The sequence below is a fragment of the Colias croceus genome, chromosome 19 (genome assembly GCF_905220415.1).
Source record: "Colias croceus chromosome 19, ilColCroc2.1".
In the NCBI taxonomy this organism is placed as follows: Eukaryota; Metazoa; Arthropoda; class Insecta; order Lepidoptera; family Pieridae; genus Colias; species Colias croceus.
Genome location: NC_059555.1, coordinates 881622 through 904872, shown reverse-complemented (window position 1 = coordinate 904872; position 23251 = coordinate 881622). Strand labels below are relative to the sequence as shown.

Genomic DNA, 23251 nt, shown 5'->3' with positions numbered 1-23251 from the left:
ATGGCAAAACTATGGTATGACGATTCAAAAGTTCTTCTAGAAGAAGTATATATTGAAAATTGAATAAATAAATGTTTTGAGTTTTGACCACCACGCTTTGTAAGATATTTTTTGACTCATGAGCTCGCCGAAGGTGAGTAGTATATTCTTTGCTCATGAGCGTTTTCGGCCTTTCAGCTTGACACATTATATTCTCGATACTTAAAATTTTAGGAAAGGGTTTGAAATGTTGGCTTATTTTAAATAAGTTAAATAAATGTTTTGAGAAAATAAATGTTTAAAGAATAGGTTTTTGTTGGCAATAAAGCTTTTTTCTTTTTCTTTTTTTCAAAATAACTAAAATTGACGATAATTCATGATTCATTGCCAGAATGATGATCGTGAATGACGGATGAATAAAAAAAACAAATAATTTTTAAAGTTTTATTGAGATTCGCCTTATCTTTTTAATACATTGCATAACTATTTACTTAATTCTAAAATCGTCACTGATTATTTATATTTCTTATATAATATTTATTATTTATTAGTAAAATCATATTAAACATCAATCAATGGTCCCCAAAACATTTTGGAAACTCTAGTCTCGTCCTCTGTGTAGAAGAAATCTTTGCCAAGATTCACAAATTCCTTCAATGATAATTTTCCATCCTGAAATAAAAAAAAATATATTATTAATTATTTTTAACAAAATTTCCATAACTACGAATGAGATGTTTTATTGATATTTTTTTTGTTATCCTTTTTACAGCAGTGAAACATTTTGTTCATGAGAAAAATCCTACTAATGTTATAAATGCGAAAGTTTGTGAGGATGTGTGTGTGTGTTACTCTTTCATGCAAATACTACTGAACCCATTACAATGAAATTTAGCACACATATAGAGGGTAACTTGGATTAACACATAGGATAGGTTTTATCTCGGAAATCCCACGGGAACGGGAACTAAGCGGAAATCTAGTCTTCTAGTAAATTATGATTTTCTTATTTATGTAAATTATTGCAAAAAGTCCGATAGATGGCGCTATTATTTTAATTTCACTTGACCACGCGAGGGAGGTCGATAGATTAATGTATGTATACATGTTTACTACTAAACTGAAACCTACATGAAAACTACTAAACTGATTTTGATGATATTTGCCAGTGATGTAGCTTATATACCAGAATAACACATAAGCTATAAAAATACTTGCTTTTACATGCGGACCAGCTGGTAAAGCTTGTATGTATGCGTTAGTGTGCCGTTTTTGAAGATTAAAATATTGTGTTGTTAAACTATCCACATCTTCTTATTTATAACTAGCCACGCCCCGCGGTTTCACCCGCGTAAATGAGTTTTTCCTTTTAATACTGTTCCTGATCCTTATGAAACATCAGAATAAAAAGTAGCGCAACTCCTTGTTATATGGGCTATCTGTCAATGAAAGTCACGTCAAAATTGGTGCAGCCATTCCAGAGATTAGCCAGCACAAATAAACTGACGAACAGCTATTGTAAAAATAACTATTTTGGTATCCATATAGATAATCAAATTTGAAAAAATCGATTAACTATAATTAACAGACACTCAAAATTATATATTCATAACTAGCCTTCCACCCGCGGCATCGCCCGCGCAGTCAAAGAAAATCCCGTTCCCGTGGGATTTCGGGTATCAAAATATCTCTATACCAAATTTCATTCAAATTGGTTCAGTAGTTAAGGCGTGATTAAGTAACAGACAGACAGAGTTACTTTCACATTTATTATATTAGTAAGTATGGATTATATTGTATATTTTGTTAACTTACTCCATTAATATCGATAACTGCAAACGCGATGGCCGCGTGTTCGTTGCTCAGGCCGAGACATTTGTAGAACAGTTTGAATTCATTCACTGAAATGTAACCCGACTTGTCCTTGTCTACCGCCTGGAAAGAAGAGATTTTTGTAAAAAATAGATTTTAAAAAACATTATATAGCTGTTAAATATTGGGAAACGTTAGTAATTAGTAATTATATGTTTCAATTGTGAAAAAATCTATACTAATATTATAAAGCTGAAGAGTTTGTTTGTTTGTTTGAACGCGCTAATCTCGGGAACTACTGGTCCGATTTGAAAAATTCTTTCGCTGTTAGAAAGTTCATTTATCGAGGAAGGCTATAGGCTATACTAAAGCTAAGACTACAGGAGCTGAGCCACGCGGGTGAAACCACGGGGCTCAGCTAGTCTATACATATAATAAATCTGTAGAAGGGTCAATTCTGTACATTGAAAATATTGAAAAAATAACTAGCAGGGGGTGTTACTGGATCGATACCAAACCCAAATATGTGATTAAAAAAATTTTTGTCTGTCTGTCTGTCTGTCTGTCTGTCTGTATGTGAAGACATCACGTGAAAACTACCGGTTCGATTTCGATGAAACTTGGTATAATTATACCTTATTATCCTGGGCGTAAAATAGGATACTTTTTATCCTGGAAAAATACGTAGAAAAAAAATTAATCTCAATTTTTCAGTTATCCATAGACGTTGTTCTGTAGTAGGTACCGCGAACACACGTTGCGTATTATTATAGACCTAGCCGTATTTGGGTCCAATAGATATTTATAAGATGTCATTGTCCGAGTTACTCAAAATGGAGAAATAAACCATCCACGCAAAGACCGACATCCGCGCGGACGGAGTCGCGGGCGGAAGCTAGTCTTTAATATATATTATAAATCTCGTGTCACAATGTTTGTCCTCAATGGACTCCTAAACCACTTAACCGATTATAATAAAATTCGCACACCATGTGCAGTTCGATCCAACTTGAGAGATAGGATAGTTTAAACATGTAGGTACCACGGGCGAAGCCGGGGCGAACCACTAGTATTTAATAAATTTGGTTAAAAAGTGTCAATTTGGTTATTGGATTTGGTTTTAAAATTGTGATATTAGGGACTATTTTTAAATAAAGTTCCCAGAAACTAACAAAAACTTATTAACTTATTTATGATGTTTTTGTTCACAAAAACTTTCACAATTTTAAAAATTTTATATAAAAAATTCTTAAAGTAAGTAACTATATGTATAATGTTTATGTAGTTAAAAGAATTTTATATACACAAAAAACTTTTTTTTTGTCAAAAAAAAAACTCTAAAAACAATGATTTGTTAAATGTGTTGTGGTCTTATTAAATACTTAGGTTTTTTAGCATACCTATAAATTACATAAGCAAAATAATTTTTTTTCTATGTATTATATTTTTCATGAATCGTTAAACAAATTTTTACCTTAAACAAATACGGTAGCCACTTATGAGCCCTCTTCTTTAGCGTCTTATCATTAAGCACGTGATGCATGTCGTCCAAGTATTGTTCTACTGTGACGTAGTTGTACGGGTCTATCGCACCCCATTGTTCCTCCCATGTTAGCTAAAAACAATGAAAAAGGGCTAAAATTATACGATTTTGCTTTGTACGGGTCTATCGCACCCCACTGTTCCTCCCATGTTGGCTAAAAGGTAGTGAAAAAGGGTTAAAAATGTACGATTTTGCTTTGTACGGGTCTATCGCACCCCACTGTTCCTCTTATGTTAGCTAAAAAGTAGCGAAAAAGTTTTAAAAATATACGATTTTGCTTCGTTCGGGACTATCGCACCCTACTGTTGTTCCCATGTTAGCTGCATGTTTTCCTGTTAATCAGCCAAAGGCTTGAGTTCGATTCTTGCGATTTTTTTCAATAAAATTAATTCAATAATATTAAACATGAAGTAAAAAAATAACTCTATTTAAGAGGCTTTTTGGCTGAAATTGCTATTTTTAATTATTTCATTAAAATTACTCGACAGACTAATTGCTACATCAAAGAACGTTTTACGGTGTATTTATCTTTAAATAAAAAAAAGTGTGTGTGTACACACGTAAGAAGTGAAACTTCTTTATAACTTTATTTTTCAAAAAATAATTTACAATATTCAACTTTACATAAATACGTCGAATCACGCGTGGTAGGAATAAGAAAAAGATGGCGCGTAACGAAAAAATGTTACACTAATTTTTTTTCCAACCCCGATAAAAAAGTTTCACTTCAAAAACTGTGCAGTACCTTATAAATTATAAAAAGGAATTTAAAAAAAAGCTTACTTTAATAATAGCAGTAAATTCCTTCGCCTGCTCCTCATCCAAGTTCCCCAAAGACTTGAATCTCTCAGAAAACAGGATAAAATCATTGAACGAGATCAAACCGTCTTTATCCACATCGAGGATGTTATGTACTGTACGCATTTTGCGGCGCCAAAACTCCGACTAGAAAATACATTAAAAAAATTAGTAATTTCTTTTAAAGTTGGTAAAAATGGCAAGGTGTTAATGGCATTTTTTATAGTCGGTAATAGTGGCAAGAAGCTAGTTTGCATTTCTTTTAAATTCAGCAAAAATGGAGAGAACTTATAAATCGCGGGAAGGTGTCTATAAAAAGAAACAGTAATTAATAGCATTTCTTTTAGAGTCAGAGCATTTCTTTTAAAGTCTATACAAAGGGTGGAAAAGTTGTCGATAAAAGACACGAGGAATCAGTAAAATTGTGAAGGCGTGGTATTTACCTATAATAAAGACTGTTAAAATAGCGAATAGTAAATGGCATTTCTTTTAAAGTCTTTAATATGATTTCTTTTTAAGTCGCTTACAAGTTACAATCATAAGAAATAACTCGTATTTCTTTTAAAGTCGTTAAATTGTTGGGCCTGTTAAAAGTCCCTAGTAAACAAAAAACAATTGACTGTATTCGGGACAAACAAAAAGTCATGAATGTATTCGATAGGCTTACACAAACACACAAACACAGTAAAAAAACTCACCCTATCAAACCCAGTGCACTCAGTATCGGAATCGGAATCACTATCACTGTCCACTTTCCTCCTATCCTCTCGGCCATGCTGCTTGCTGTACTTGCGGAGCCCGAGCCTCTCCGCGAACTGTAGATCCGTTTCAGTTTGCAGGTAACATACCGTACCGGTGCAGGGTGGTGTGTGGATTTGCTGTGGAAAATATTATTATTTAATTAAATAAAAAGGGAAAAATTTTGAATTCAATAAAAATATTTATATCTACTAGCTTGATAAAAAGCTAGTTAGTAAGTAGTAAGTTTTGATAAAAAAAATATTTATATCTACTAGCTGCACTTCACGGTTTCACCCGCGTGGCTCCGCTCCTCTTGGTCTTAGCGTAATCTATACTAATAATTATAAAGTTGAAGAGTAGTCCTAAGTTCTGAGGTAACAAACCCAAAAAAGAAATAACTGCGTTAAAAACAACCGACTTCAAACTTGCACTTGCAAAATTTACAAATACCTACAGACAAAAATGCTCATAAAATAAAAACTACTGGGCCTATCCGAATAAAATTTTTATGGGACCAATTCGACACCATCCCGCATCGAACAAAAAAAGAATCACGTAAATCGGTTCAGAAACCTCGGAGTAATCGGTGTACATACATAAAAAAAAACATACCGGCCGAATTGATAACCTTTTTTTTGAAGTCGGTTAAAAAAACAGTCGAATTCTGAATATAAGATTTTTTTGTTGAGATACATATTTTAAACTTCATAGTTGAGTTGGTTGTTAGTTGAGTATGTTTTATTCTCAATGCATCATTTTATAATTATGAGGAAAGTAGCTGCTATCAATTATCGAGTATTATGACTCTAGAGCTACAATTATGTTTTCTTTTTATTAAGTTTTATATAGTTACTAGCTAACCTAACCTTGTTAAAAGTAATTCAATTCTTCGTAAAATATACTTTGCTATAATAATATTATCATTGTAACTATCTACATGAAATCTATCTCTCAAACCGCACAAACATAACGCAATACATTTTGAATAATTATGAAATTAATGGCCTTGTATGTTATTTCACTTATGAAACATAAAATGTCATAAAACAGGTATGATGTGTTTTAAACTAGATATATATCTTGTGGATTCGCTCACATGGGGCCAGTATGTTATGTAGCCTATGTATGTATTTGATTATAGATATTATTGCTGTATTCAAATCCAAATACGTTCAGGCATTCCGGCATGATTCAGTTAAGTACAAACAAGAATTAAAGTTTCCGTTATATATAATTAATAATTATAGTATATTTATAATATAAATAAATTAAAAAACAGAAATGAATCAAGATTTACATTCTTAATTCTTAAATGGCTACTCAAATTTAAAAACAAGCAAAGGATTGCTAATATTATAATATATTATATTATCTATATTAATTTAACACTTGGAATTGACTTCTTTTTTGGCATTAAATGTAATCGATAATAATTAGAAAAATTTACGAATAAAAAGAATTCGATCATGAGTCGAGAATCGAACCACATCAAACATATCCTTCGGCTTGACGTAGCAATTTCTCGAATATTTTTGTTATCATTGGTGGCCTATTTCTTATATCTATCTATATTTTTATCAATAGGGGTGTCCCAATGTTGTTTATCAGTACGCTTACACCACGCGGGTAATGTAGGACAAAATGTGTGGTGTCGGTAACCCTACGTTAGTGTGAAGGGCCGCTTGCGTAACGGTCGTTCAACCCAAGTTCAACCCATTAGCATAGACAAAACATAGGCCCATAGAGCAAATAGGATGTGTTTGGCAATTTGTTTACTGTGGTTACAGGTTACAAATTGCAAATTTCATTAAATTATCTGTGGTTACAAGTTAAAAATTTTACAATACGTTATAAGTTTGAATATATTATCAAAATGCTACTAAACTACTCAATTTTGTATTATTTTTTGTAAGTGAAACTTCTTTTTCGGGGTTGGAAATAAATTTAGTGTAACATTTTTTCGTTACGCGTGACATTTTTCCGTTACGCGCCATCTTTTTCTTATCCCTACTACGCGTGATTCGACGTATTTCTGTAAAGTTGCATATATATAGTAAATTATTTTTTTGAAAAATAAGGTCATAAAGAAGTTTCACTTCTTACGTGTGTACCTACCTACACTAGTACACGCACACATTTTTATATTTTGTTTTTCCTGTATGTTCACTGTTTAAGGTCTTCCAAACGATTCAAAATAGTTTTACAACCCTTCCCTACATCAAATATTTATTGACCATTTATGCCTTTGCATATTTGCAGATTTATGATACCTAATTTTGAGTAAGAAATCTTTTTATAGGTTGAAAATGAAAATAAAGAGTTTATGTAGTATAGCTTAATTCTATGCACAAACAGACACTTTTCTTTATACATATAGATTTACAATGCAAACTGCAACAAAGGATCGACGACCCATTTTTTGCAAATTGTCCTTGAAGTGAGGGGACATAATCAATGTTTATTGCTTTTAAACGAGACAGTCTGGAATCGAGTATTGGGGTCGAATATTGCAAAGATAATAAATTAGTAAAAACAAATCATTTGCATACATATACCTATATGTATTAAACCTATATGTATTATATTATAATAACTTTCATGGCTAATAGTTTCAATGCTAATTCACTTTGCTAAAATATTTTGATTTAAAAAAAGCAAAAATGCTAAGGAAAAACGTATCAATTAGGTATTTATAGTAGATATTTGAATACATATTATTGTGTTATTAAGTGATTTGTAAGTAAAAAAACATATAAAAAAATTTTGTGTCGGCACAGATAATATAAGAATATTCTAGTGTCAGTCTGTAGTTCGTAACTCTAGAACGGCTAAACCAATTTTAGTGCGGTTGTTCAAAATAACAGTAAAAATTGCTACAGAAGCAACTATTCGCTTTAAGGTATTTGGTGTTTTTTTAATACATATTGTTATACATTTTAATAAGGAAGGGCTAACTTAACCTTGGTAAGGTATAGAGTACATGAACTATACAATATGTTTACGAAGTACGACCTTGTTTTTTTACATTATAATATTGATACGATTATTTACGGCCTATTGTTTTTATGAAGGTTATATTTTGTAAATAAGTCATTTGTATTATAATAAGAAATAACAATATTCAAATTGTTTGTTGACAAACATTTCCTTACAAAGTTTTGCTCTCAAATAAGTTTTAATTAAGAATTTATATAAAAATGAAAAATAGTTGTTGTTTCTACAATCGAAAACTAACAAAAGCTGGTGAAGCCGTTTCCGAGGAGTTTGGAATTTGGATACAATTAATAATTAAGTATACAATGAAACAAACAAAAAAATTATTCAGTAAATTCAATAATATTTATCAGTCAATGTGCAGGCGACCTAACTCAACATATTTCTATGTAGGTAGGTCTATATTTAGAACAAGAGCTACAAATAACTGACAACCCTATGGGGTAAATTTTATAGATCACTAGCTGTACCCCGCGGTTTCACCCGCATTGCTCCGCTCCTGTTGGTCAGCGTGATAAATGATAATATACAATAATACAGCCCTACCTTATACCTAGCCTTCCTCGATAAATGGGCTATCTAACATTGAAAGAATTTTTCAAAATTGGACAAGTAGTTCATGAGATTAGCGCGTTCAAACAAACAAACTCTTCAGCTTTATAATATTAGTTTAGATAAAAATAGTTTAGTCAAAGAAGCAGATTCACAAAAAATATTTTTTTGTAGTTAAGTACTTAATCTAATTTTATAATTTAGGTTAAAAATAAAATAGCTTTATTTATGAAAAAACATAATTTGTTAATTCTTATCAATGTTTGTTTATTTTTCCCTTCTTGTCAATTTATTTTTTAAAACAATTATCATGCTTTTGCAAAATAACACTTAATGTGAACATAATAGATATTGGAATCGTATAAAAAACTATCACCGTATGATAACGGGTTATCAACAAAACTTATATAAACTAGCTTCCGCCCGCGACTCCGTCCGCGCGGATGTCGGTCTTCGCGTGGATGGTTTATATTTTCTCCATTTTGAGTAACTCTGAAAATGATATCTTATAAATATCTATTGGACCCAAATACGGCTAGGCCTATAAGTGTGTTCGCGGTTCTACGGAACAACGTCTATGGATAAAACTGAAAAATTAAGATAATTTTTTTTCTACGTATTTTTCCAGGATAAAAAGTATCCTATTTTACGCCCAGGATAATAAGGTATAATTATACCAAGTTTCATCGAAATCGAACCGGTAGTTTTCACGTGATGTCTTCACATACAGACAGACAGACAGACAGACAGACAGACAGACAGACAGACAAAAAATTTTTTAATCACATATTTGGGTTTGGTATCGATCCAGTAACGCCCTCTGCTATTTATTTTTTTAATATTTTCAATGTACAGAATTGACCCTTCTACAGATTTATTATATGTATAGATGAGGAATATTGACCTTATTGTTGTTTTTATTTTTATCTTAAACTTAATAACTTATCACATTCTTTTATAGATTCTTCGTGCTACAAATTCTTCAATTTACTTATCTACCAAACCTACATTATCATCTGTCTACATTATCACCAAAAACATCGATTTAAATTATGTTCTACGTAAAAAATAGTAATTCAACGATACCTTATTACTTAGTTATCCATTAATGGAGTTATAGCTTGCCTTTTGTTATTTAATATTATAAAATTATGGACTCCATGGTTAGATAATCATAAAATCGCGGCATATTGTCGTAGGGACCCATCTTCAAAAAAAATTACGCGCCCTTTCTTGATAGGGCTGTATAACAGATTAAAAATTAAACAAAAAAAATACCATAAATTTAGTTACCATAGATAAAAAAATGTCCAATAATTATTATTAAAACCCTTTTTTCATTATATTATATCACTGGTGATTATTAGAAAAAATATTTAAATTCGTTACTTTAAACTTTAATCGAACGTACTCATCTTTTTATATTAGTCCTAGAAATACACAAACGGTAGAAATGTGTACATATAAAATATAAATTAGGTATTTTATTTTATTCTTAACTTTAATTTAGCAGCCCTATTCCTTGCTAGCTAGTGCGAGAAGTAGACAAACGTGTTTCAAAGGGATACTAACTACTTGTTTATCAACTTACCAAGCACCATAATTAATTATTCAAGTACAGTTTTTGATTCATAAAAATATATTTTAACTCACCTTAATATGACTAGATACACTCGTAGACAGAATAGCTGCGGTCCTTTCTAAGTTAAATGCACCAACACGCATTGCAAGCCTCGATAACGAGAAAGCCATCTTGAAAGCACTTTAACATTCACCGCTTTTATTTTATAATATTTTTATTCTGTACCTCGAATTAAATTCCACAAAATTAAAAAAAATAATTAATAAATTGTATTTTTATACACCAAACACAGTTCACGCATAAACGTATTTTGAATTTAGAACGCGCGCTCCACCAGTTTTATTAACGTTAGCGCGGGAGGGGCATTGGCTGCTAAGCGTACTGCATGCGGCCAGGCAGCTACCATTTATTTCAATAAAAAAATCATTTATGCTATTATGACCCTTATGTCACATAGAAATGCTTGAACTTAAAAAAAAAACTAGCAAGAAATATACTTACTTACAGAAGCTTTGTTGCACCGGCCGCGGCGCGAGCGCGGGCGTCTAGTTTTAATCATTGAATTTGAACTTTATCACTATGTATTGCAGTATCAGTGCACTTAGGACATTATGGATGTAAGAGACAATTTTAGAGCGATTTCTGATAATGTTATTTAATTAGGGAGAGTTGAGAGCACGTTGAGAGTATAGTTTGTAGACGACGTGGTCAGTAATGTCACGTAGCTGTAGCATTTGCAATTAGGTTAATGTATAGATTAATTAGTAATAGTTTGGATAGTGATAATGGATCATTGATTTGTATTATTTCCTTATGAACTTGAAGAAATCAAACATGTTTGTATACACGTAGGCATTAGGCGTCAATGCGGTTTAAATGATGTTGATAAACAATTTTTTTGCTACCTATGCTCAAGCGATGTAAGATACATTTTACCTGTTAAGCAGGTATGGGACTTCGATGTCCATAATATAACGAACTACAATAGATTTAAGATGAAATACAGTACTCAGGTTTAGAGTCTAAAAAACATATTTTCATAAGGATAGTCTATAATTAAATTAAATAATTGGTTGCCTGTAGTAGTAGTGTATAATAAATTTAGCCTCTAACGGAGTATTTGTAAAGGGCTTTTTGTCTTACAATAATAGATATATAAATATGCATGTACAAAATAACTGTCTACTAACAGTTATATTTTGTTACATATTTTGTTATATTTCTATAGAGGTAGAATCCCCTTTTGATACCGAAAATTAACTCTAGTTATAACCTTTTTTCTTCTTACATTCTTTATGTACATATCTAAAAAAAATGTATATTATTAGTTTCGAATATGATAAAGGGCATGGTTGTTTTAATTTGTTTATTTTACAATCAGGTTTTTTGGAAAAAAATCATGAACTGAGGTCGATTTTTGTACTTTAAACCAAAACGCTAAGTCAATATAATGTCAATTACCTATTGTAGTGTTTTTACAGTGTGTTTATGAAATTGAAACACAGGGCATGGTTGTTTTAAATTTTGATTCAATATCCAAATATCTTTTTAAATAATTTTTATACGTACTTTTACTACGGTTGATTCGCGCCGCGCCGCGGCCGGTCCCCCGATTCCGCCTAGTAAATCGTCGCCAAGATCGCTAGTTACAGTAGATAGGTCCGTAGGTATTAATTCGCATTTAACTACTACATTCAAAAGGTGATGCTCACATCCTACTATATAATATTATTAGTAGTAAAATTTAAGTTAAACTTATAAAACAGCTGATCGGATCCAAATTAGACGTAAGTTTTCGTCTAAAACCGCTCAATAAACTTTAAATAATCTTGATATTTATATATGTACATTGTACATCTATACATATAATAAATCTGTAGAAGGGTCAATTCTGTACATTGAAAATATTGAAAAAATAAATACCAGGGGGTGTTACTGGATCGATACCAAACCCAAATATGTGATTAAAAAAATTTTTGTCTGTCTGTCTGTCTGTCTGTCTGTCTGTCTGTATGTGAAGACATCACGTGAAAACTAACGGTTCGATTTCGATGAAACTTGGTATAATTATACCTTATTATCCTGGGCGTAAAATAGGATACTTTTTATTCAGGAAAAATAGGTAGAAAAAAAATAATTTTAATTTTTCAGTTTTATCCATAGACGTTGTTCTGTAGAACCGCGCGGACGGAGTCGCGGGCGAAAGCTAGTACATAATAATATATGTGACGTCGAAGATCGTAAAAGAAAACTATTATAATTTATTATCGTATATATATAATATCGTCTAGGTGAGTTTTAACTATGTGAAATGTAAAAAAAGAGAAGGGAAATTAAACATCCGTTATTTTTCATGCTAAAAGCGAAGAGTGTCACGGGCAGAAAGCTAGTGGATAAAAATGAATCAATATTTCTCGCGGTCACCGCATCACGCATGAACGGCTCGACCGATTTCGATAATTCTTTCTTGTTGTGATCGATGATCAGAATCATCATCTTATGGTAAAAAATCTGGAGAAATTTGCGACTGTCGGGTCAGCTATTTATTAACTGATTTACCATTTAAAAGTTGGCTTTAATTTTTTTTAAAAAACGTTACAAAGTTATGAGGGCACGAAATAAACACAAAATAAGATAAACAATTTAATTCATTCATACAAATTGAGATTAAAAATAACCACTTCCTAAATATAATTTATGATAACATTTTATACATATAAATTATTTTAAATGCCCGAAGCATTCAAAGAACCTTTAATCAAGGCGAGTAGTCGGAAAAACTGATAATCTTAAAAAAATATTACTAATTTATTAATTACCAATTGAAAACGGAAAATATGGATAAGTTCAGCCCCCCTAGTCAAGTGGCTTTCTGTTAGCGTAGCGTTACATACATTCGTAGTCTATTCTATAGAACGCTACGCTAACAGAAAGCCACTTGACTAGGGGGGCAGATCTTTCACGATTTTAATCAAGACCTGTCGATATGGAAAATTATTTTACCATATAGACAATATAAATGTAAAATACATTATAATATATTTGACTACATAATATAAAAATAAAAATGTGTGCGTGTACACACGTAAGAAGTGAAACTTCTTTGTGACCTTATTTTTCAAAAAAAAATTTACTTCTTATATGCAACTTTAGAGAAATACGTCGAATCACGCGTGGTAGGGATAAGAAAAAGATGACGCGTAACGGAAAAATGTCACGCGTAACGAAAAAATGTTACACCAAATTTTTTTCCCACCCCGATAAAGAAGTTTCACTTCAAAAAATCGCTTTCCTCTGCCTTATCCAAGCAGTTCATTTGAAAATGTCTAAATAAGCGACGTTGCCAAACCGTCGCCATATCAGTTATCGTGCTTAATAACTTTTTGCTTAATAACAGTTTACGTCGACTATTCACGGTGGTGAGGACTTCGGACGTCAGGGGTTCGAGACCAGGTAAGCGTGCAGCAAATAAATAAAATTTTCAATCTATTTGACAAATATTAAAAACATTGACTGCCTATTTGCACCAGTTATATATCTGAGACAGCTGGCCCTATCTTATTGAGAAGTTCATTTGCATATAGCTTATTTGATTTTATTTATTTATTTATTTATTATTTATTTATTCTTTCTTGTACATTAGGTTTAATCTTATTTTATAATATCTTAATGGATTTAAATGTACAAAAGGCGGCCTTATGGCTTTAAGCCATCCTTCATTTATTTTGGCTAAACAATCATGTTTGCCCCCAGTACATATTCTTCGAATAAGGTTTCCCGCAATAAATCACATGATACGCAAATCACTACATAGTATAAAACAAAGTCACTTTCTCTGTCCCTATGTCCCTTTGTATGCTGAAATCTTTAAAACTACAGAACGGATTTTGATGCGGATTTTGTTAATACATAGAGTGATTCAAGAGGAAGGTTTAAGTATATAATTTATTAGGTTTTAGACAAAGCGGGCGAAGACGCGGGCGGGAAGCTAGTTTTGAATAAAAATAAAGTAATAATAACAGATTTTCCAACCACAAACTTACATGTTAACTATATATCTTATTACACATAATATTATGCTTAATTTAGCTACGCCTTCTTATATTCGATTCTTTCCACTTTTACTTCATCACCGAGTAACTTATACACATAAGTGACCACTGTAGAACTTGTTATGTCCATTAGAACGAAGGATGGTGTGGGATTTCTGAAACCAAGTAATTACCTAATTAATAAATTTATTTCAATAAACTATAAAATAAATAAAATAGTAAGTTAATTTATTTCAGGCCACTTAGCCCATATAAACTATTGCCTGTCGATACAATACGAGTGCCTACGCGAATACAGTTCACACTTTCGTCTTTCTTTTGATTACCTATGTCTAAAAAAAGCGTGTAAAAAAGGTAAGCTAGTAACATGAAAATGTACACAACTATGTATTATCTCACCTGAACAATGGATTATAAGCTCCCGTTGCTGAACCAGGGTTAATATAAAACTTGTTCTCATGTTCATAAGCTTCAAACCGATGCGTGTGCCCCGAGATCAGTATATCCACGTCGAGCTGCCGCTGCACCAGAGCGAGGGACTCTTCATCACCCCAGGGTACAACTTGGTGGCCGTGGATCAAGCCGATGCGGAATTGACCCACGGTTATCACCTTTTGTTCAGGGTAAGTGGAGTTCTGAAAGGATTTTGAAATAATTGACTACATTACAAAGCTGTCTAGTCACTTACCAAGGATTGTTTTACTAAACTCAAACATTTATTTATTCAATTAGACTTCTTTTAGAAGCACTTTTGAAACGTCATTACATATTTTAACATTTACCACTGATTCGGAAAGCAGTATCTACGGAGAAGAATCAGCAAGAAACTCCATTGTTGCTCTTTTTAATCATGTCAGTTTTACAATTTAATTTTACAAAATACATAATATGTACATTATTATCATAATATGCCAAAGAACTGTCCTGTGGTTTTTACGCTACATCTGAATTAGTACATTTTTTATTTAAGTTTTAAATTTAGAACTACTAAACTCTTTAATATTATGAGGAATTCTGTTGTAAAAGCGTATACCTCGACCCATAAATGAATTTATAACCCAAACATAAGAGCAATATGTAGTAATCAAGTGTATAATAGATTTAGTTTTTGAAACTGTTATATTGAATTTATAACACAAGCAAATATTTAACAGATCTAATCTATAACTTAATACTATAAACGTATCAGAAATACAGTTTTTAAGATATTACTATAATAATCTCTATATAAACTGTATTTCTGATACTTTTCACTAACCCACTTTGTTGTAAAAGTACAAGAATAAGTAAATTTATAAATAATTGCGTGATCATTGATCTGAAAGCAAAATTTTATAAAAATATACGTAAATTACAAACCTCATCGAAATCACCTCTCACCACATGAACATCACTGGCCAATGTCTTCAAGTAATCATAAGACTCTTTTGTACACAAGTTCCCAGTGCATAGAATATGTTGGATTCTACCTGGTAACAGCAGCTTTTTGAACTTTGGCGGCAAGCTACTGCAGCGATGAGGAATGTGAAGATCACCTAAGACTAGCACCAACTAAAATTAAAATAAAAATCATTTAAATACGGCTATTTAACATGAAGAGCAGAACAAGAAGAAACACATGGTATCGATATGAGACGCGTTGTTATGAACGATATTATTCAACAATTACAAACATTATAAACCTCGTAAATATACTAATTGATCCGGTTATCGTCATATTTTAATTACAATTTTTTTCTCACCATTATTTTTTAGGGTTGTTATACTTAATTATATATTTTAACCAAAATATAAACACGTTTTGAAAAGTTCTTTTTGCTTAGATAATATTTCAAATTTTATATTTTTTTTAAGAAAAATATTTTAGTTTACACCCACTTGTATGGAAATTGGAATGTCAAAGTTTAATTGACAATAGGTAACACTTGACAAGTTGACAGTGACTTGTGTAATAATGCCATAAAAATAATGTTGCTACATTAGGCGGAATCAAAGCGGAATCAAAGCGGAATCATCACAAATCATCAAGGGTTCATCGAATTCAATAAAAAAAAATAAAAAAAGACATGTGGCACTCGGGGACTGCCGCGGTCAAGAAGCTTATATGTGTATAAGATATAAGCTTCTTGGCCGCGGTAAAGCTATTGCACTGTGCCATACTATACTCTTTGCACTGTGCTATTGCATAGCATGCCTTCAAGCCACACCTCCGTGCCCGTCGGAGTGGGGAGCGTGAGGTTTTTTCGTTGCGGAATTTCTGGATTCGGTCCCTGCGCTCAAGGCCCGCGATAGAAGCTATGCAATAGCTTAATTAATAAAAACACAGAACTGATTAAAAATTATTTTATCAATTACATATATGTAATTCTTCTTCTTCTTAGATGTGTGTTATATATGTCTATCAAAGCCTAATTGCTCCGAGATCAAAGCACAAAATACCTACATATGCGAATAATTTATACCACAATACTTATATTATTTAAGATAGGTAATTAAAACTTCAACATTGTTGCGATATGTAATCAAAATTATTTGAATTGAAATTATTTTTTTATTATCCACATTAATGTGGATAAAATACAAAATATTATATTTAAAATTTTAAACCATAACCTAAGAAAAATTTATCAGAAACACTAACTTGTTGATAGCAATAATGTTAAACTCACGTCACTTTCTTCTATTCTCTTTGATTTGGAATTAAAGAATTTCATGGTGTTGTGGGTGACACATATACGTAGAAAAATTTAGTGTAAGAAAACACATTGGCACCAACTGCTGGGAAATGGAATCAATGGAATATGAGCTCGCTAGAAATCTCACTCTGTTGTTCTTCGTGGAGCGCCTGCTCGATAAAGGCGAGCCGAGAACGTTGCACGATCTTTCCTGTCAGTTTGGTGCCAAAGGATTCACTAAGGAGATGCGTCAAATAGCTGGTGGGTCACAGTCGGGCCTGAAAAAGTTCTTGGCTCAGTACCCCGCGTTGTTCAGCATAGACGGGGACTATGTTGATATCAACACGTTTCAGAGGTGCCCGACCGGTGCTGGCGCGTCGTCCAACAATGACTACATCGAGGAAGCTAAAGAGTACTTCGCGGGCAAAATGGTGCAGTACGGAGAAGGAACCGAGGTACCGATTAAAAGCCTTCTAGGTCACCGCAGTCAGGCCTCGCCGCAGGTACGTCACATCTCCGGCCAACGCATTAAGGAGTTTAAGGAGTTTCTCATGAAGCACCCCGATACTTTTCAAATTATCGATGATAACGTTGTTCTAGTCAGTGATAATCATAGGCGCGATAATGCACATAGTAATTCAGAGCAATTCCATAATTTACCCGTCGCTAATATAAACACAGATACAGCGCAGCAACTCTTGGACTATGTTGCTCAATGTATTGAGGCTAAAGGCCCAGTGATGGTCGACCAGCTCTTCCATTTAATTGTGTCAAGATTTCCACAAGAGTACTGGTATCAAATGTTTAAAACGCCAGCTGATTTAAGTGCCTTTTTAAAACTGTTTTCCGACAGCTTCCATGTACAATCAAATCTTGTTACACTCATAAGCAAACCAAAAATACCTGTTATGTATCTAAACATAAAATCAAAAACAAAGACTGAAGCACCAAAGCCTTCCGAAGAAAAAGAGAAACCAGCTTCGCCTGTGCCTCCAATAGTCGCCAGTCCGACACCCTCCGATGGAAAGAAGAGTCCCGCTAACAGAATACTCAGCCCTATTGAATCTCCTCGAGCCACACAAGCTAATATTGCAAACCAAACTTTAAAACAAAGAATAAATTCTATAGTAATTAAAAATCTGGCAGAAAATATGGTCAGAGACAGGGTTAACAATCACTTAAACCGTTGCTCTGAAGAGATGAATGGTACTACTGCTAGGAATAATATGATGGGCGAGGCTTGGAGGCAAAAGGTGCTACAAAGTACTACTGTAATTGCGAGTGCTAGAGAGAGTGCTACTTTGATAGACAGTATTATGAATCCCAAACGCACTACTAAAAGTATTGTTTCATTTGATTGCGAAGGAATAAACTTGGGGCTCAAAGGCGTCCTGACTTTATGCCAAATTGCTACAATGAATGGAGAAGTGTACATACTAGATATCATGGCATGTCCGTCTATGGTGGTTGAAGGAAAAATTAAAGACTTGCTTGAGAGCGAGAGTGTTATTAAAATTATACACGACTGCAGAAATGACTCAGTCAATTTGTACAATCAATTTGAAATCACCTTGAAGAATGTTTTTGATACGCAAGCGGCTCACGCAGTGCTCCAATTACAGTCACAAAATGTACCAGTTTATAAAGTGAAGAATTTAAGTCTCAATGCCCTCTGTGAAATATACAACGCACCGATGAATCCAATGAAGGAACAATTGAAAAATGTTTACCGCAGGGACCAAAGGTATTGGGCACGCAGACCTCTCACAAAGGACATGATTATTTATGCAGCGTCTGATGTTCTGTCTTTAGTGAACCCGGCTATCTATGCTTTTATGTCTAGCAATATTAAACCTGACAACCAACAGTTGTTTGAAGAACTGAGCAATGAACAAGTGTTCATGCATATACAGCCAACTGAAGTTAAACTACGTAAGAGGCAGAGGAAAATTAACACAGAAGTTGGTGAACTTAAACAAAAACTAGCTGAAACAACTAAAAACATTGTGTTGAGCAACAGGGAAATTCGTCTGCTCAGATACTTAGAGCTAACAGAGGAGGAAAAAGAAAAACTGAAAGGTTGTCACAAAATTTCCAAGAAGCTGGAAAAATTGGAGGCTATTGGACAAGACAAGGACAGTGATTCTGATGATGATGATAAAGAAAACGAAATGGCAAGTTTGGAATCGAACCCGTCAGATTCAATTTCATCCCCCCATTCTACTCAGCCCCCAAGTTTGACAGAGTCCATGCAAATGATGGACGAAATATTGTCAGACACAAATATGGACAAAGTGGAGAAAATAAACCGTCTCGAAGCAATCCTCTCGGCAGTCGCGCCATTAAGTGGCGAATTGGAAGACAAGTTTTCGCAAACGATGGAACAGACGCTGCCTTTGCTCAAAAATAAGGATTGGTCGAATCTAAGTCAAATTCTGAACATCGGTGACAGCGATGGCAAGAATTGTAGCTGCAAATGTCATAATTCAGGTGAAACAAAATGCAATGATCTCATTGAAGCCAAGAAATCCGAGGTCGGGTCGCAGACGCTCAGCACGGGAGACATCGTCATCACCAGGATTCACTTCAGAGAAGAGGACAAACTGAACGAGAGGATGCTGGACGCCACGCCCTTCAGCAAGAGGGTGGGTATCAATAACATGTCTTGATCCTCAATCAACCCTTCCGTTGCTATCTAAGTGCCACTTCAGTCTCGATACTCCCTCTGTATGTGATCGATTCATTTATACGTAGTTTTAAAGTTATGGCCGTTATATCGGATATAATTGCGTACTAGTTTAACGGGGATACGGTGTATTTGTTCAAGTTTGAATAAATTAAGCATTGATGAGAGAATGGCCGCCTACACTATGGCCGTGTTCATTTAAGCGAATACGTGCGTGTACACTCGAATAAATACAACGGTTACGCGCATAAAATCGCCACTTAATTCCTTCGTTTGGAACCGTCAGCGAACGCTGCTGTTTCTACATAGTTTAATATTTATGTTATTGCCTAGTTAGCAATCCGAACTTATATGTGATAGAATTTGGCCTTGAGTTTTTTCTCGATCTGTTTTGAATTGTAAATAAGATAACTTAGATATGATTTAGAGTAATGTGAAATCACATCGCCTAACATATTTTCATCGGCCGAAGATATATTGTGTATATTATTTATTTTTATCACTATTAGACTCGTTCTCGCTACGATATCAAGATGGCAATAATAGATATACAATAAGATTTTTATTGTTCAAATATTTAACTAAATATTATTAAGTTATATTTTAGGTGTAAGAGAAATAGTGTGATGTGGTGCTTGGAAAACTAAAAAATCATGTATTCAAGGTTTTTTTTTTTTTATATACACTATTAATATAGGAATCGAAAGAGTCGTACTGTTTTTAAAACTATTTGTGCCTTTACATCATATCCAATAATTTATATTAGAAAGTTTTAGCTTAGAACTAGAGTTTTAGCACGTATAGTGATTTATGATGCAGTTTACCACGACCACTATATTGTATTTACTTGTTATACTTAATGAAAAAAAAAAAATACATCGAGAGTAGTTCTAAGCGTGTTGAATTCTTTCGAATAGTTTATTTTTGTGTTACACAAAGTAAAAATTAGTGATATTTTGTAATACGCTTTATTTACTCGTGTTTGCTTGTATTTATTCGCCTGCCTAGGTTAACGCATCAGTATTCTGATTGATTTCCTTTCCATTTTTAGCATGCAGTATTTTTTATTATTTTTACCGTTGTATACACATGTTTTGGCAATCGTTTCAATTTGTGCCTTATTACGCCTTATTAGTGAGCACGCTAGTAGACTACGCGGAAAATCAAAATTTGAAAAGTGCCACTAGAAAATAATTTTAACATAAGTAGCATTTTATTAGTCAATGTAAGTTTACTTACCTTTTTAATAAAATAATAAAATCTTTAACTGTTAACGTAGAAAAGTTTATTTAAGAAGTTTTTAACTCTAAAATGTGACAAATTTGCACATTGTTTATGTTTATTACGAATAAAAGTTTTGAAAAATGTTCGACTTTTATTTCACCTGCATTTTTATTATAACCTCGAAATTGAAATAATCTTTGAGGTTGGTTTTAAATGCTAACCCGAGTACTTAGTAAGTTAATCTTTTCGCGATGCTTTATAGGGTTTCGCTGTGATATAAAATGTTTAGATTTAAATATAGTTGTATATAATATGTTTATCAAGGAGTTATTAACGTAAATGGATGTCATGTTAAACGTGTTTGATAGTTTATTTATACATTTGCTTTTACACAATACACACACAAGTAATGAGTATTATGTTTTCATCTACCCAACAAACTTCAAATACACACATTTTCTAATGTTAGTGTTACTTTATTTATTTATAAACACAAACAGCTTTGATTGAAAACAATTATAAATTCGTTGTAAAACAACATTTTTGCATAACAATTGATTTTATTTAAATTATCATAGATCATTTTAGAGACAGGATTTCTAGGATTTACCTACTAGATATCTACTTCTAACTTTATGAACTCTGCATATTTTTTGTAAAACAACCAACGATTAATTTTTTACAATGTGATGTACCTAACTGCAGGCATCTATAGGTACCTACTAATGCAAATCGCAAAGTATCATCTCTTAGGCCTTTTGTTTACGCATAAAAATATTTTGAATTTGCCAAATGTATGGAACCTGCTAGAAGAGTCAAATCTAGGAGGGGTTCCAACTGAGGCTGGAGACTGTTTATAGTGATCAGATCGCGTGATATCAAAACCACGCAAGCGTAGCCGCGGGGCTAGCTAATACGTGTACGATTATATTCTAGTCTAGTTAAATAAACTAGAACAGACTTGAGCCTTGACTGAAGTATAAATTCGTGAGCACGCATGTCCCATCTTCGCAAACGGATTAACCGATTTTGATGAATTGCGTGCCATGCAAATATTATTTCGATACATTCCAATTTCCAACATTGAGACACTTAACTTTCACAAAAGTTGTAGGTATTGATACCTTTATTAACCGACTTCAAAAAAAAGGAGGAGGTTATCAATTCGGCCGGTATTTTTTTTTTTTTTATGTAGGTATGTACACCGATTACTCCGAGGTTTCTAAACCGATTTACGTGATTCTTTTTTTGTTCGATGCGGGATGGTGTCGAATTGGTCCCATAAAAATTTTATTCGGATAGGCCGAGTAGTTTTTATTTTATGAGCATTTTTGTCTGTAGGTATTTGTAAATTTTGCAAGTGCAAGTTTGAAGTCTGTTGTTTTTAACGCAGTTATCACTTGTTTTGTTATAAAGGGATCCTTTGTTTTTAAAGTGAAGGTAAACAATTACGAAGTACCTAGGTACTTATTACCTACGTAATTCTTATTTGTATGCAGTATGCACTATGCAGTATGCGAACCAAAGGCTATTTGAGTTATTCTGTCGTTTATCTATTGATTTTGTTTATGGATCTTTCATCAACTTCTTTCAATAGTAAGAAAGCAGAATTTTAGTGATCATTTGTCCCAATCTACTCCTTTATAATAATCGTGATAGTGGTGCAACTTTGAATGTAGCTGTACTATGATAATATCTGTATTTACTAGTTAAAAGAAGTCTATTGTTATTTATAAGTTACTTTTATTTATGGTGGGGATGGTAAAATAAATTCCTTTTCCTTTTAAATAAAAGTATAAAGCATGATCCATATTTCCGTATCAGAACTATGAGATAATTTAAAGGCTTATTTGTACTGGAGCATGCTACACCCACAGATGCATTGAATTCCTAATGAAGTAGGTAATGGACAACCATTTGCATAGCATACACACACAAACAAGAACTACACACACTAGTCAGTACCTACCTAATTACCTATGGTACCTACAATCTCGCCTACAATCTGTGCCTACAATAGTGTATGTTGTTTGTTTTTTTTTTTATAAAGTTGCTATAACTAATAAAGTAATGTTTCCTATAAAATAAGGAATGGAAATAAATACCTAATAGTTGAGTCGATTTCATAGTACCTAATTAATCATTAAAGTATGACATTCATATCTAAAAATATTCAAATATTGAGATGACACACATAACTGCATATTTTAAACATATTTAAATTTGTTTGTAAACATTTGTTGACCTTGCTTTCTCCTATAATATGTAAAACCATATTCTAGTGCCTAGTTAAGTACCTAAGTATTAGAATAATTCACATATTGTTCTATCTATTGAAAGCTATGTGAAAGTTTTCTATAGTTATTAATGTGCCCTCTAATGCACGCGTCTTGCATAATAATACAAGTCACCTATTTAAATATAATTAACATAGGTATTTCTTTGTCATTAGCGGACGCTTTGATTGTAATATAATAAGCAAGAGGATTTTAATGAAGAACATAGAAGAAAATTGTTTCAAAATAATGTAAAGTAGGGAAGAAGAAGCTACGCATAAAAAATTTAAACTTCACTGAAGTTTAACAGATTTTGCTTATTTTAATTTAAAACTAT

The 23251-nt window shown here is 32.8% G+C and overlaps 3 protein-coding genes across 3 annotated transcripts; 1 reads left to right on the top strand and 2 right to left on the bottom strand.

Annotated features, from left to right (window-relative positions):
* Positions 1–409: 409 nt before the first annotated feature.
* On the bottom strand, positions 410–10328 carry LOC123700165 (sarcoplasmic calcium-binding protein). Its single transcript, XM_045647302.1, has 6 exons — positions 10073–10328; positions 4831–5010; positions 4118–4279; positions 3266–3406; positions 1795–1914; positions 410–651 (listed from the first exon to the last, which is right to left on the bottom strand). Exons 1-6 carry the CDS (start codon positions 10169–10171, stop codon positions 541–543), a joined length of 813 nt encoding a protein of 270 aa, XP_045503258.1. The 5' UTR covers positions 10172–10328; the 3' UTR covers positions 410–540.
* A 3599-nt stretch (positions 10329–13927) lies between these two features.
* On the bottom strand, positions 13928–15940 carry LOC123700117 (vacuolar protein sorting-associated protein 29). Its single transcript, XM_045647245.1, has 4 exons — positions 15796–15940; positions 15413–15604; positions 14453–14688; positions 13928–14208 (listed from the first exon to the last, which is right to left on the bottom strand). Exons 1-4 carry the CDS (start codon positions 15796–15798, stop codon positions 14091–14093), a joined length of 549 nt encoding a protein of 182 aa, XP_045503201.1. The 5' UTR covers positions 15799–15940; the 3' UTR covers positions 13928–14090.
* Positions 15941–16718: 778 nt separating this feature from the next.
* LOC123700096 (egalitarian protein homolog) lies at positions 16719–20780 on the top strand. Its single transcript, XM_045647219.1, has one exon. It carries the CDS (start codon positions 16839–16841, stop codon positions 19395–19397), a length of 2559 nt encoding a protein of 852 aa, XP_045503175.1. The 5' UTR covers positions 16719–16838; the 3' UTR covers positions 19398–20780.
* The last annotated feature ends 2471 nt before the right edge of the window (positions 20781–23251 follow it).

Coding starts and splice junctions, on each gene's coding strand:
- LOC123700165 (XM_045647302.1), bottom strand. CDS start 10,171: ATGGCTTTCTCGTTATCGAGGCTTGCAATGCGTGTTGGTGCATTTAAC. Junction 4,280..4,830: donor AGTGCACTGGGTTTGATAGG/GTGAGTTTTTTT, acceptor TGTATTTTCTAG/TCGGAGTTTTGGCGCCGCAA. Junction 3,407..4,117: donor AATTTACTGCTATTATTAAA/GTAAGCTTTTTT, acceptor CATTGTTTTTAG/CTAACATGGGAGGAACAATG.
- LOC123700096 (XM_045647219.1), top strand. CDS start 16,839: ATGGAATCAATGGAATATGAGCTCGCTAGAAATCTCACTCTGTTGTTC.
- LOC123700117 (XM_045647245.1), bottom strand. Junction 14,689..15,412: donor TGAGAGGTGATTTCGATGAG/GTTTGTAATTTA, acceptor AAATCCTTTCAG/AACTCCACTTACCCTGAACA. Junction 14,209..14,452: donor GCTTATAATCCATTGTTCAG/GTGAGATAATAC, acceptor ACTTGGTTTCAG/AAATCCCACACCATCCTTCG.